Raw genomic sequence first — 14,645 nt, forward strand, 5'->3', positions numbered from 1 at the left:
TGTGATACAATCTAATATAAAAGCTGTGCAATAAATCTTAGTTTTTAAGACCACCAAAGTGACGGCAATTCAACTGTATGTTAATCTTTGATGCATTGCTGCAGCTTGTGGTTGCATTGGATTAGACTGCATTTGTATGGTGCCTATGTATGAATGCATATATATAAATATAATGCAGTTTATTAAACCTAAATGGTGGAATGATTTACAATGTTTTGAGAGTAAAGCTTAACTGAAAGTCATTGAAAAGGTCTGAGAGAGAAATTATAGCCACTTGTCCCTGACACAGACCCCAGAATGGCAGGATGATGCCACAACAACAAAGAGCAGAACTGCCTCATAAAACAATTAAAAGCTCTTTCTGAAATTGAATGAACATGGGACTATTAGTAACAGACATGCCACAGATTAAGATAAGAGTTTGATATATGAACAATGAGCCATTCACAGGTCTGACTTCACACCAACGAGCTAATGAGTTACATAACTGCCCTGGACTTTCATGACATGTCATAATGAGTCGTTAGGCGAGAAACAGCAGTTTTGTTGAAAGAATATGCGTCTCATCTCTGGGTTTAATGGATATGTGGTGATTAGGCTGGATAAGTGCAATTCTAAGAGTAATTTGATGTTATTAAAAACCCAGTCGGTGCACATTCCTATTCTCATGGTGGTCTAATGTGACTCATGTGCCTTAATGTGGCCATCTATTACCCAGAGTCCCCAGAGACGGGGGCATGGTTGGTTGAGTTTGTGTTTAGGAAAGTTATTCTCCACCACAGAACCTGTAGACATTAGCTTATCTATTATTCTTGGAAAGAGGATGAATCAGAACCAATAACAACCAAAACCAAAGAACCAAAACTACTCAATGGGAGATTTCTAAACCATAAGTACACAAAATGCCCACACACAAAAATGAGAATAGTGCTTAGTGTGAGGTCTCCTGTGGCAGTGAAATATATTTTAAAATCAGACAACCAGTAACTAAATCTTCAAAAACAACACTGCATTCAAAATGCAAACTGTAATACACAAGGTGGCCACGTTATAAAAACGTGGATCTTAATGAGAAACATACCAGTTCACTTTCCATCAAGCTGGGTTTGATGAAGTCCAAAAGACAATTTGGATCTCACAAACAAATCCATAAGTCTTTTCAACTAATCAAGCACTAATGCATCATGTTTGTGCAATTGTTCCAGTCAATTACAACTTATCAGAACCAAGCAGAGTAAGGGAATACACCCCATTAAGCTGCTTGGCGTTTACCAGCTTCTGACGTTACTGAAATTGACTAATTGACTGCACTATGGTAAAAAACAATGAGAGTAAAAGCTCAGGAGGCCCTAATGCTGAGATGTTAGGCTGCTCTTTAATGTTTGAGAGAAACAGAGACAAAAGACAGACCACTTTAGCATAGAGAGCACAGCCCCAGATCCACTTTAATTGGAATGGCCAATCATTTGTGAAAATCCAAACCTGCTTACCACCCATGGAAGTCTCTGAATGTAATTTATGATGGACAGACATTGCTAAAAAGCAAAACACAATCTCAGAACAATGAATGTGTCACTTGAGGTCCAGTCATCTGATTTACCCGTCAATCAACAGAAATGTTGGCGTTTAGACACTGTATGACGGCTGCTAAGTTTTACAAAGCATTCCTCACTTACTCACTCACTCTCTCACACACACTTTCTAACATCTTCAAGCAGCACAGCTTGCAGTTATTGGGCAGGCAAAGAGGCAATGAGCAGAAACGCTCAATTATTCCAGTGCAACTCTCCAGGCTCATTGGTTTCATGCAGAAGTGTAAACGCACGCACGTTCTGGGATTTGGCTCCGTAGTTTGGGAAATCAGGAAGCTGCAGCAGTAACGTTGTAGACAGTGTTGCCAACATGCCGACTTTCTCGCTAGATTTAGCGACTTTTCAGACCCTCTCAGCGACTTATAAATATATTCAAATATATTTCTATAGTTATTCATTCCCTTGCATGCAGTCCACAGATCCTCGATTACACCCTAAATAGTGCAGCAGCTCTCCGTCCCTTTTGTGCAGCAGAACTGCGCAGCCAGTCAGTAGGGCCAGTCTTGGAGACGAGACGGCGGAACAGGAGCGGGTTGGTCTTATAATACATCCATGAACGGGAGTGGATGGCTAGCAGAAACAAAGCTCCTCAACCAGAAATAAAAATAAAAAGGGTCTTTTTAAAGGCAACTTGTGTTTCAAAGCCCTTCCAGATGGTTCTCGATACAAGACCAAAGTTATTTGCATGTACTGTCGATGCAAATTGAGAACGGAGTAGTCAGTCTTAAATACCACTTGAGCATTAAAAACTTGAAAAATATCCCTTTTAAAAGAACATTTAGAACAGATAAAAAAAAAAAAATGCGAATAATGAGTAAACTAGGACACTCATGCGTCCTCATTGCATTCAAAATTGTAATCGATCATATATATATTTCACTCCGCATATCACTGTCTATAGCTGTTGCTGCGTGATGAGTGTACACAATTGACAAGGTCGTCTGGTGATCCTCTTCACAGGATATAATTGTCATACCATATATAAGTAAACACTTTCGATCACTTATATATGGTTATCTGCATTGCACAGTAATAAAAAAACAGACAATTATATCCTGTGAAGAGGATCACCACCCAACCTGGTCAATTGTGTACACTCATCACGCAGCAACAACTATAGACAGTGATATGCTGGGAGTGAAAAGACCCACAGACACACAATGAATCTTCAGGGACACTTTAACTCATGTCAGCTCATCTGCACCCTAAAACAATAAATGGCAGCAAGAGGCATCATGGATGATTTTACATTCATTTCACGCTTGGTGATACAATGATCCAAGAGGCATCTGTTCCCACAAAATGGCAGCTTAAGCTCAGTGCTTATTCGCTCAGGGCTTTGCATGGATTTTATCCGTGAGTGCCACTGGGTGTCAGAGTGTGCAACTCAAGATCGTTTGTCACATGGTAGCCAAGAGGTAGCTTGGAGAGATTCATGTCCAGTTCTAATAACTACTAATAACATCGCCATTTCAGTTTCAGGCAAGACGCTTTGTTTTCTGCTGTTGACCACAAGTGTGTTCCTATTTTATCCCTTAGGAAGCTGGAGAAATATTGCATCCACAGAACAAGATGCCATTCATTACCTGCAGTCCCCATATAGCATCGGCACACCATGGCATCAATGTAGACTGAAATGTGCAATGTTTGATGACTGATATAATAAAATATTCAAGAATTTAATTTAAGTATATGAATATATTAGCGCAAAGACATATACATTTGGAAAGAGTGGTTTGAAGAAACCCGTTTTGTTTTTCCTAAATCAATTTGTCAAACAAGAACGAATCAACTATAGGACAGAATTTAATTATCACATTTTCTTTTCCAATTTTCAGATTTGGAACAAAAATGTGAGATGAGGGAGAAACACAGAGATGAGGTGACATGCGGGAGTTTACAGATCACTTGGACTGAAAGAGTAGCTTGTACAGTAACCAACAGTGTGTCCACATTTCACTTAACTCTAAATTTACTGAAATGTGTCAAACGTTAACACTCGTGGAACAACAACAACGTGGAGCTTTAGATAAGCGACAATGGCAACAACTGGTTTGTAGCTCCTGCAAAGTGTGATTTGTGATTGATATATTATGGACATCAGCTTGCATGCAAAACAATTGGCTTCAAGGTTAAACTTCTCCCTTCAGTAAGTCTAGTAGGTCCAGTGTCCTCATAAACAGAAGAGGCAAAGATAAGAAAATCAAGGTTAACAGAATTGTCATCAACAGTGCTTTGTGTTTCTTAAATGAAAAAGGTGCCCTCCTATTAACCAATTTCCTTGTGTACTGTGACCATCACAGCACGGTTTTTCCCTTTGTCCAGAGCAAAAATCCAGGCCATCCTTTTATGCAGTAACTACTGCAGCCGGAGGTAAAAGGAAGCAGGGGTGTTTATTATGGCTTTAAATATCACATCAAGGTCTTGTGATGGACCGACATTGGCAATGGGGAGAGGGGCTGTCTGTTTACTGTGATGTGAGATACAAGGCAGGGGAGAGGCAAGACACAGCAGTGTTCCATCTGCATGAATACAGCCTGGTGGCTGTTGCCTTGGGCATAATATAGAGTGACGCGGCGAACACATTATGCAGCGCCTCCATCGTTATTCTTTTCTCCCGCAAACAGTTCAACAGTTGAATAAGGACATCGTCCAACTGGCAGTGGAAAAACACTGGTGAACCAAGCCAAAAAGACGGACTGAGAAAGGTTTTTACTAAACTGGGAAGATAGCTCACCACTTAAGTCAGACATTTTGGAGACTACTACTAGAATATACTCAGGGATTGATATTTAGTTAAGCACGTCTTCTGACGTGTCACAGAAAAGAAAGAAGCTAATTTAGCCTGTTTAAAACAGTCCTGACTGAATGAGAATAACTGAGGACTTAATTATGAATGAATGGAAGGCACTCCATATGAACCAGATCCTTGTGGTAGTGCACTACGAATGAACCAAGGGCTGTGGGCCAGGTAATGGGCCCTGGGTTTTCTGCTCCTCCAGGGGGAGAGTGACAGGAAAGAGGGAGGGAGTTAGAGAGAAGGGTTGGGAGAGAGGGGGGAGCAAAGAAAGCATGACAGCGCTATCCAAGCAGGCTAATGGAAACCACATCCTTCCTGTGCATTAACAGCAGAGGGGTCTCCCATCTTGCAACCCTGATTGACTTGGCAACGGCAGCAGCTGCCCACAGCTATCTAGATCTCAACCACCCGGGCTTATCCACAGCCACTGCTATTAACACCGATTCTGAAATATCCTTAGCCTTCAAGAAGCTTTTTGCGTAACTTTCTCCACATTTCCGGATAGCGCACCTCATCCCTGCCACCACTCTCCGTTGTATCTGAATGTCACAGGCAATTCTCAGCTCTGGGCAATGGGAAAATAGGGATGGAAGGTGAGAGGGAGAGGTGGCCCAGATAAAAGAGCTGTAGAACTGCAGATACCAAAACAGCTCCAGATAGGCTTCCCCCCTGCAGGTAATGATCTAGATAACTTTAACCTTTATGTGTCCTGACCTTCCACAGAAGAGGAAGGGAAAGCCAACAACCCAGGAATGACCTGGCTCCAGTGGGTGCAATTTCACAAACCGTTTATTTCTCCAGTATCGGCACAGAGGAGGCATCTCTCCCACCGGATGCACTGCGCTTTCATTATGATGTTGTGTCACATCTCCAGACATGACTGACTCTGTGATCAATTAGCCTAATAGCTGCCTTGCTGAGGTGCTCCAGGTGAGAACTGGCTGCCGATGTCACAAATTAATCACCTGAGCTCGCCTAATTAATTAAACCTCTGGTGCAGGCTGATAACGACTCTACCAAGAGCTTTTAAATTGGTGCTCCGCATCTGTGACATTTGGCTTTGTAGATAAAAACATATAAGCATATAAGGGCTATGTTGGCTGTCACTCTTAATCAAGAAAAAGGAGAAGGGTCTGTCTGGATTACACAGTTAATTAACGTTAGCATGCACTCTTCTCTCACTTTGCATTGATGCGTTTTTTACGTATCGTTACGGATTTGTGAATGAAAGTTGCCGATTAGTTAGACATTATATTAGGTTTAATGTGCAATAAATTAATCACTACTGGTAAATTTATGTAAGTTGCAGCCTATATGCGGTAATAATATACACCCAAGATGGAAATTCGTTAGGTTCACATGTACAATATCATGTGATAAATCATACATTTGTGGATCTTTTGAGTATCAGAGATCACTTCTATGACATAGGCTGTAGGTATTGACTGTGATGTACTGCACTGGATTAGACTGAACTGTGTGTAAGATGTATTTAAAAATGAATCCGGATCAAGTCTGATGTTACAGTCTTCGATCAAAGCTCCATTAGTTTACTCTAGACTGAAGTATGTTTGGGGAAAATTAAACAATTAATTAAATATTTCCTAGCTGTTTTTTTTGCTGGCTTAGTAAGACAAGATAAACTGTAGTGAGCGCAAGACTTCAACATGCCCAGAGTCTTACAGTACTAATGGTGGCCAACAGCAGCCCTCGTCTCTCAAGAGGGGACCATCTCCCTGGGAGAAGGAATGGTTTACCCACACAACAGGGGTTCCATTAGGGATTCTGTCATGAAGGACAAGCACCACCTTGTGTTGGGCAGTTGTACTACACACAAATGTAGACACAAATATTCACCTAAACTTTGGCTACAACAAACAGACATCAGATTTATTAAGGCTTATTGCTTCAGCCAATAAATTCTTTCATGTCACATCTTTGCCACAAAGTGAGATGAAGCTGTGTCAGACAGATAAGTCATCAAATGTGATTTGCACAGACAAGTTTGGTGAATCTTTTTTTCATTCTGAGGATATGTCACTACACGCCACATATGATCCACACTCTTGTATGTCTTATCTAGATAGATAGATACTTTATTGATCCCCAAGGGGAAACGCAAGTATTCCCTACATCTCATGACTGCTGAGGGTGCCTCTTTTACCCCAAATCATTCCGCTTATTTTGTCCAGGTGGAAGCTAGAGGGCATTCTTCAGATTACATGTAAAACCTGCTTACCTCTGATTCGTTCGAGTAGCAGCCTCATTAGTCTGCCCCCTGCCCGTACCTGGCCCTCCCTTCGCCCTTAGGCACCTGCCGTTTACCACAGGTGGGCATGTAATTGCTCTGTGGCGTGGCCATGTTTTGAGTGGTTAGGAGAGAGCAGCCTTGCTAATGAGGCTACTCGCTTCTCCACTGCTGAGAAATGTATGCACATGCACATGTATGTGTGAGCAGGCGGGGTGTGTGGTACCACATACATCTGGTATACTGTTGTAATACAGCACAGCTGCTTGCTGCCGCGTCAGAGACAGAAAAACAACAAGTTGAGCCAAAGTTTTGAGTGTGTGCGGGGGGGAAAAAAAGGAAGGTGAAAGAATACTTGGTTATTTCTGCATTTGTCGGAGCTGGTGGTGCAACTGCATTGCACTTTCAAAAATATGCAAACATAACCAGTATGTGCACAAAAGCTATACAAAATAGTAAAATCTTATTCATGGGTTGTAGTCATTTTTCACAATTTCACAAGCAAATTGGTTAGATAATGTATCTACCAAAACAATTAATTACATGTATGCCTGACCACTCTTCTTATCAAAATCGCCCTGTTCAGGTTGTATAGCAATTAAGTTCTGGATAACATGTGAAATACTCACTAGTGGTGCACCGTTTGTCCGTGGCCTCGCCCTGAGTGCTGCTCCTGGCCTGCTCCTCTCCTGCGGTGTGGGGCTTTCTGGTTGCCACAGCGCCCATCAGCGGCGTCAGCTGAGCTGGCGCCTGGGGGTCTGCGGTGCCCACAGAGGATCAGTTACCGACAACAGACAATACTAATTGTGTGTGCGTGTGCATTTGTGTGCGTGCGATGGGAAAACACTTCTGAAATATACTGCTGGCAAGATAGAGTGCTTGTGTGGACAGGTACTTTGACAGACGGCGATAACATAAGGTGGTCTGACAGTCGAAGAGGACCAAGGGGTTGCGCTATGGTGAGCGAGGTGCAACCGCAAGTCAATCAGGACAAATATTACTACAAAAACTACAACGACATCGCAATGGCTGAATGTTTTACACTGAGAGCTTGAGTGTGACAGGAATGAAAAGCAGAGGTGGACTGTAGAGAGATGCAAGCCCCTGAAAATGAGACATTTCAACTCCGACATCAAGCGATACTTAAGTTTTTGGTCAAATTCATCACAGCTCCTTTCATCTTGTCACGGGGGTTTTTTAACTCTGCCGCAAATAGATATCATGCCGTGCTGGGCTAATTGATAGCTTTATAGCAGGACGTTGACTGGAAGATGAAATATTCACACTGCTGTATTCCTCCTCTCAGGCAGTTGACTTCAGCTCCTGCAATATTCATTTAGCATCCTGTGCCCTTAGTTGCTAAAAGAGGAAATCAAAAGCAACAGAGTGACTTCTGAAAATTGCTTCCTCTTTGACAAGTTTTCCCGCTTGACATGGAAGAGCCAGGCCTCTGTAGCTTAAGTCAGAAGTCAATAGGCCCTCGGGGGTTAGGGCTGTGCATAATACTGTAGATGATGTTTTTTAAGGAATCGGGTCTTCTTGTGCAGTTCCCTCACCACACTTGTAAATGTAACCAAAAAAAGGAATCACGACAGACCAGGACAGAATAGATCAATGATGTGCGACGGTTTCTCATGTCTTTGAATGGGTAAAGATAAAGGATATTTCATGGGGAGAGCACAAGGCACTTAGACGCATTTCTGATGAAGCTGTTGTCTACTTATGCCTTTCAATTCAATTCAAGTGCAGGGAGGGACACGTCTTCATGGTTAACCAGTAATTAATAAAAGACGGAGGGGGGAAGAAAAAAAAACTACGTAGCGGTAGTGGTTACATTCTGATACTGTAGACGTGAACATACAACTAGTATTGCACATATAGTGTGAGTTTTTCCAATGTACTGTATGTTAATTAGCCTCTTCCCATGTGGGCAGGTACAGCAACAGGAATATGTGCACATATGATGACATGCCTTTGTGCTCAATGTTTGACAACTTGAATAAAAGTCAATACTTTAAAGATCAAGTGTATCCTTTAACTACACTGCATTTGCGTTTCTACACCTAATTTAGATTTACCCTGTATCCACTCTGCAATGCTTGCTTGGGGCTGTTTGGTGAGCGTACAGATGCAAGTCACCCAGGCAGACAGCTAGAACAGAAGGTACTGTCTGGAACACAGGAGCCTTGGGCATCGCTCCTTTCCACGCCACATAACTCTACACTAAAAACAGCTCCATCAAGCCTACAGATTTTGTTTGCCGAAAAGCAGGTTACTGTTCTCTGAAGTAATCTATCAAAGACTTTCTAAGAGGGCAGGCTGGGAAGTACACAGCCAACATGGACTGGATCATTATTCAAGTGAGCGAGTTTTCTTCCAAAATGTTTAATCGTTTACATAAACAAATTATGCTTTTCAGTTCAGTGTTACTAGTATGCTATATTAGTCTGCTCTGCCAACTATATACCGAAAACAACCATCCCTAGATTAAGAGGGCAGAGTAGACACAATAACAGGTATTTATCAAGTATTAGTTACTACAATTTATCATCCTGCAAAGGTGTGCTTTTCATGAGAAGCGCTAATAAAGGATATATTCGGGCCTGCAAATGCTTTAGTGTTTACAGAGAGATGTTCAAATTGCATGGTGTTACACTTGTGTACAGTGTACAGATAGTTTACTTGTATGTGCAATAGGTAGTGTGTGTGTTATTTCAATGATTGAAAAACATTCTTTCCATTTTGCTTTGCTCATGCCATTTTCTTACCCCTCTTCCTGCGTGCCTCCTTGATCTCTTCACACATGCGGTCGAACTCGGGGTCCAGCTCGGCAGCAAATATAGCATGGGCTGTGTCCTTTAAACTGCATGCTCGATGCCTGATCACCTTGTCTGAGAAGGGAGGAGACAGTGAAACATAACATTAGTGTCACATGATGTGCGCATGCATGTTCAAGGGCATGTCTTTTGTAAAACAGGATTTCAAAACAGTATTTCTGCCATGGCATTAGTACGGTTTATTTTTCTTTAGATATTAGTGTCTTTTTCTTCCGCCATGTAGTTTGCAGTTTGATGCTGCATGTTTTCCGCACCCTACCATGTGTGTAAATGTAAGGCAAATAGTCGATAGCAAGCCCACCCCATTCCACTGTATCTGTGAGAAAAGGGACTGGAGCATTTTCTCACAGGTTGAATAAAAGGATAGAGCTGGATTTGGTGAGAAGTGTTAGCAAGCAGAACTCAGACACGCATGAGAGATATTAACACTTCACCCATTTAAGACAGAGGTGGGTGCATACACACACAGGCACATGTACATGCAAACTGGAACAGTTTTTAAAGGCGTACTTATTCTCTCTCACACGCACACTCCCTACACCTTCATAACGTCTATGCCTCTATTCCCTTAGATCTACCACAGCATCATTAAATCCTCCCTTTTCCCTGCAACCAAGGAGGGAAAATAAAGACAGAGCTGAAGAGGCAGGCTAAAAGCACAGGCACTGTAAACAGTCTCTCATTACAGCAGGCAGAGGGAGAACAGTTCAGGCAGAGAGTGGCAGAGGGGTCACAATCTGCCAGCTTTCTTTGTCTAATTGGAGGATGGCTGCCTAATTGCAATTGTGTGTGTGTGTGTGTGTGTGTGTGTGTGTGTGTGTGTGTTTGTTTTCTTTCCAGAGTGAGTGTGTGTGTGTGTGTGTGTGTGTGTGTGTGTGTGTGTGTGTGTGTGTGTGTGTGTGTGTGTGTGTGTGTGTGTGTGTGTGTGTGCAATGCAAGTGCATTACAAGGGCAAAAATGCCTGTCAGTGGAAGATGTGTCAAAGGCCAGGTGGGATGCCGAGAGCTCATCAGAACCGTGATTGGCCCGGCCTAACCTCCCCATCTAGAATAGACGAGAACGCACTGAAATACTATGCTGTTGCCTACGCGTTCCTTTCTAGTAAAAGGGTTGTTATCGCCATTTCCCTCGGGCAACAAAGACGTATTTGTGATACTGAGTCACATTGAGGAGCACAAAGATATCAGCCTTTTTAACATCAGTAATTATTTAGCAAGATGAGGAGGTAAAAGACGAGGAAGCCAACATGATTGCACATGGAGGACGGTAGGATGAAGATAACGTAATGAAGAACGTGGAGAAACAGACCACTGAGGGATAATGAGGTTTTTTTTCCCAGCACTTTGTAAGCTGGCGTAGAACTTCCACAGCACCATAATTGTGCGAGGTCTGGGCCATATTCCCTGGGCTAAGCATTGGGTGAGATGCTTCGTTAGTCTTCTTTATTTAACTACCTAATTGCATTTTCCCCCCCCGCTTCGTGTATCATTTGTAGACCCTGCATTCCAACAAATGACCCAGGCCCTCGCCTGCAAAGACAGAGATATGATTTATTCATTTGAGCTGGCAGAGAATTGCTTCCCATTGGTGTCAGGCAGCTATATCCTTGGGAGGGAACCCAGCAGCTAAACACACAAGAATGAAAATGGCCATATCGATTGAATGGTCTAAAGCAGGCCTACTGCATGCTTTCAACTAATATCATTGTATTGCTGAGGATTTGATTCTGGTAGAAAGTAACTTTTTTTCTTCTGTGCAAAAAGCTCTTTTTCTAAAGCAACTTTTGACATTTTTCCATGTTATTGTTTTAAATGTATACACACACACGTATCTCTTCACATGGGCTTTTCCCTGTTATACAAGCAAGTACCCCATTTAAACAATACAATTAAATAAAATTTTGTTGTAAACTATTGCAAAATAACAGACCTCTTAGTTTGTTTGCGTGTATGTACGTGTGTTCTTCCGTTTTCCAGCACTCATTATGAAGCCCATATTTGGCTTTGGAAAAGGTGCTGAAATGGGAAGGAGGATGATGTAAAAATCGGTTCAAATTGCAAGACAATTAAATGTTACATGCTACAGAGCATGAATTACACTGTGGAAATGTATTTTCAGTGGGGGCTTCATGCACTTTATTTCATTTGAATTTTCAAGTTGAAGAAAACCATGTTGACGTTTCTGTAATTCGACTGCCTGGAAGCCCTCTTCATAAGTCATTAGGCCTTAAATGTAATTACTTTTTGCTCGCACAATGGCCAGCCAAATGGAACGCAACAGTAACTACAGAGACACATGGTCATGCTTATTTGGATAGTCCAACGCTGACTTATTATCAAGGGATTGTCATACGGGATCACTAAAACTAGAAAACTTTGATTGGGATGTAGTTATTATGAAGTGTGACATATTGTCTATAGATATTAATTGTCAATTCTAGGGATCATTTTAGGATTAAAGGAATTCTTCAACATTTAAGTGAATTCACTTATTTGCTTTCTGTTCAAGTCCTGGATGAAATCGGCATTCATTTAATGTCTACGCATTAATAAATAGACTGTTCTGTGACATGTTTAGCTTATTTTAGCACAAAAATGCCAGCTATTTTGCATGTGCATTTATGTACAGTACACTACATGTGTGTGCATTAGAGGTGAAAAAAAAATTAAAATAAAATCTCAATAATATCGTATCGTGACATAAGTATCGTGGTGATATCGTATCGTGAGGCCTCTGGTGACTCCCACCCCTAATGTGCATGCGTGTATTAATGTGCATGCCGATGTCATTTATACTCCTCACCTCCGGGATCCTTGTCAGGGTTGTACTCTAATGCATTACTGCAGATGAGATCGATGTCCATCAGGAAGTCCTTCACGGTCAGGTACTGGAGGGTGTCAATCTTGGTCATGACAGTGGACAGGTCCATAGGCTGCCGAATAACCTCCAGGTAGTCGGACACCTGATAAACAGAGTTCACTTTAACCAAAGGACTGAAACCGGCTTTGTGAAACTAGGAGTGCGTTATTATCAGTAGGGTTGGGTACCGAACCCGGTACATTTTACCGGTACCGACCAAATCACGTCGGTACTACCGAGCATTGGTTCACGTAAAATCAAAACAGTGCCAAATTTCGGTACCCGAGAGTAAGCACAAGCTTATCTGTCCTCTCTGCATGACAGAGAGCAGAGGTCCGACACACACACACACACACACACACACACACACACACACGCACGCACGCACGCACGCACGCACACACGCACACACGCACACACGCACACACGCGCGTAGGTGTGTGGATGGAGCAAACTACGTCGGCTCTGCAGTTTTGTTGAAGTCGCAGTGAGTCACGGCAATGCCGATAAAGCGGTTTCAAGTGTGGTTACAGTTTTTCAAAACTTCGCGCAGACACCGTTCCCTGTGATAGGATATTAATGGCGAGCCGAAAGCAGTCGCGGTGCTGTTGACGTTACACTTCCGCTGAGCAGGCGCTACGGTGGTTTCTGAGCCCTGGGGGCTGACTGACAGGCTGAGTCAGCAAGGCAAGGCAACTTTATTTCTACAGCACCTTTCAGCAACAAGGCAATTCAAAGTGCTTTACATGAAACATTAAAGAGCAATTAAAAACGGTCATGATGAAAATAAAATAGAATAATGTACAAATACAAGAATAAAAGTTGAATAATTATTCAATAGGTTGTAGGGAAGGGTCTGGGAGGAGAGAGGGAGGGGTTTTATTTTCGTTTTTGTTTAATTTCTGTCAGTGTAAAATATTCTAAATAAATAACATGTTCTAAGTAAATAGGTTTGGAATTATTTGTACAACTGAAATCATTTTTTTGTAATTACAGGAGGGGGAAAAAGTACCGTTGAGTACCGGAACCGAATTCCAGGTACCGGTAGTGGTATTGGTTCAGATGCGAAAGGTACCCAACCCTAGTTATCAGGGTCCATTCCTCTTTACCTCATCAATGTCAACTGGCTTGCTGAAGATGTTGAAGCGTTTGTCAGTGGCCAGGCGCTTGGTCACGTCCCTGAGAAAGAGCCTGAGCTCTCGTAGTGTGTTCTCCTCCTGCTCAGCCAGGCGGCGCTGTTCCTCTGCTGACAGGACTCTGGGGCCCGGAGCCTCGGCCATCGGCAGCACCTCTTCACGCCTCTCTGTTGGCAGAGAAGCAACCAACAAAAAAAAGTACGCTTAGTAAATATAATACGTTTTTACACAGCTTCCATCAGTAGACAAGACCTAAATATTTAACACCAAGAGTGATCCAGAGACAAAATGTATAGCAACAAAACACACAGCTAGCCCACTCCTTTTATCATCATTGCAGACGCAGACAAAAAAAGACTTACCCCAGGGATAAAAACAAGATAAGATTCTTGCTGCGGAAAAAAACAAAACTACAGCTACACTCTTTCGCAAACACAGGATTAAAAATACACCAAGGAAAAGCCTCTGGCCAATGACATGAGTGATGAAGCAAGGCAAGCAGATATCCTCTCCTCCTCTCCCAAGGCACCAGTCCTTGCCCAAGGCATCTGCCGACATCGTCAGGAAGGCTCAGCAGCACCTAGAGCCGCTTCACTCACTAGCAGCAATCCAAAAACTGATTCTAATTATGGCTAATAGCAGCCAGGCCACTCGTAGCAATTCCTCTCCCTGCTGTTCGGCTGGCCCCTCTGCTGGAAGCCAGACTGCAATCTTAGTCAGGCAGGAACCCCTGAAGAGCACCGGGCGGGTGGAGCGGGGGACCCCTGCGTTGCATCAACGAGGAAACTGCAGATGATCACTGGGCACAATTTCCATTTGAAAGCCCAGGTGGACACTTCTCTTATATTGAACCTGAACATGGAGCTAAGGGACCACTGTGGACTGGGGCAACTGGCAGGGTGAACTTGGAGGGATGGATGGGGGTTGCTGATTTTGATGTGAGTGAGGGATAGAGATGCCCAGGAAAATACAGGCTTCACACTGGGCATATCGTACCCTTGTGAGTGCAGCACCATCAATAGCTTGCATCAGTGCGTTTCTATTCTCAATCTTAAGTGGAATTAAAAAGATTCTTAAAATGTCAAACATTGAACTGCTGTGTGCAAAAGTGACACACACACACACACACAATAACATCTGCTCTATACATTGCACTGCCTCCCAAAAAAGACT

At 42.7% G+C, this 14,645-nt stretch overlaps 1 protein-coding gene across 2 annotated transcripts in view; it reads right to left on the bottom strand.

Annotated features, from left to right (window-relative positions):
* Positions 1 to 14,645, bottom strand: part of atad2b (ATPase family AAA domain containing 2B) — a 71,059-nt gene that overhangs the window by 33,215 nt on the left and 23,199 nt on the right. For both annotated transcript variants that reach the window (XM_078274164.1, XM_078274163.1), the window contains exons 21-24: positions 13,446 to 13,639; positions 12,280 to 12,439; positions 9,409 to 9,531; positions 7,270 to 7,398 (exon numbers count right to left, since the gene is read on the bottom strand). In XM_078274164.1, coding sequence (XP_078130290.1) covers positions 7,270 to 7,398; positions 9,409 to 9,531; positions 12,280 to 12,439; positions 13,446 to 13,639 — 606 coding nt within the window. The remainder of the gene's footprint in view (positions 1 to 7,269; positions 7,399 to 9,408; positions 9,532 to 12,279; positions 12,440 to 13,445; positions 13,640 to 14,645) is intronic.

The sequence above is a fragment of the Sander vitreus genome, chromosome 18, assembly GCF_031162955.1.
Source record: "Sander vitreus isolate 19-12246 chromosome 18, sanVit1, whole genome shotgun sequence".
Lineage (NCBI taxonomy): Eukaryota > Metazoa > Chordata > Actinopteri > Perciformes > Percidae > Sander > Sander vitreus.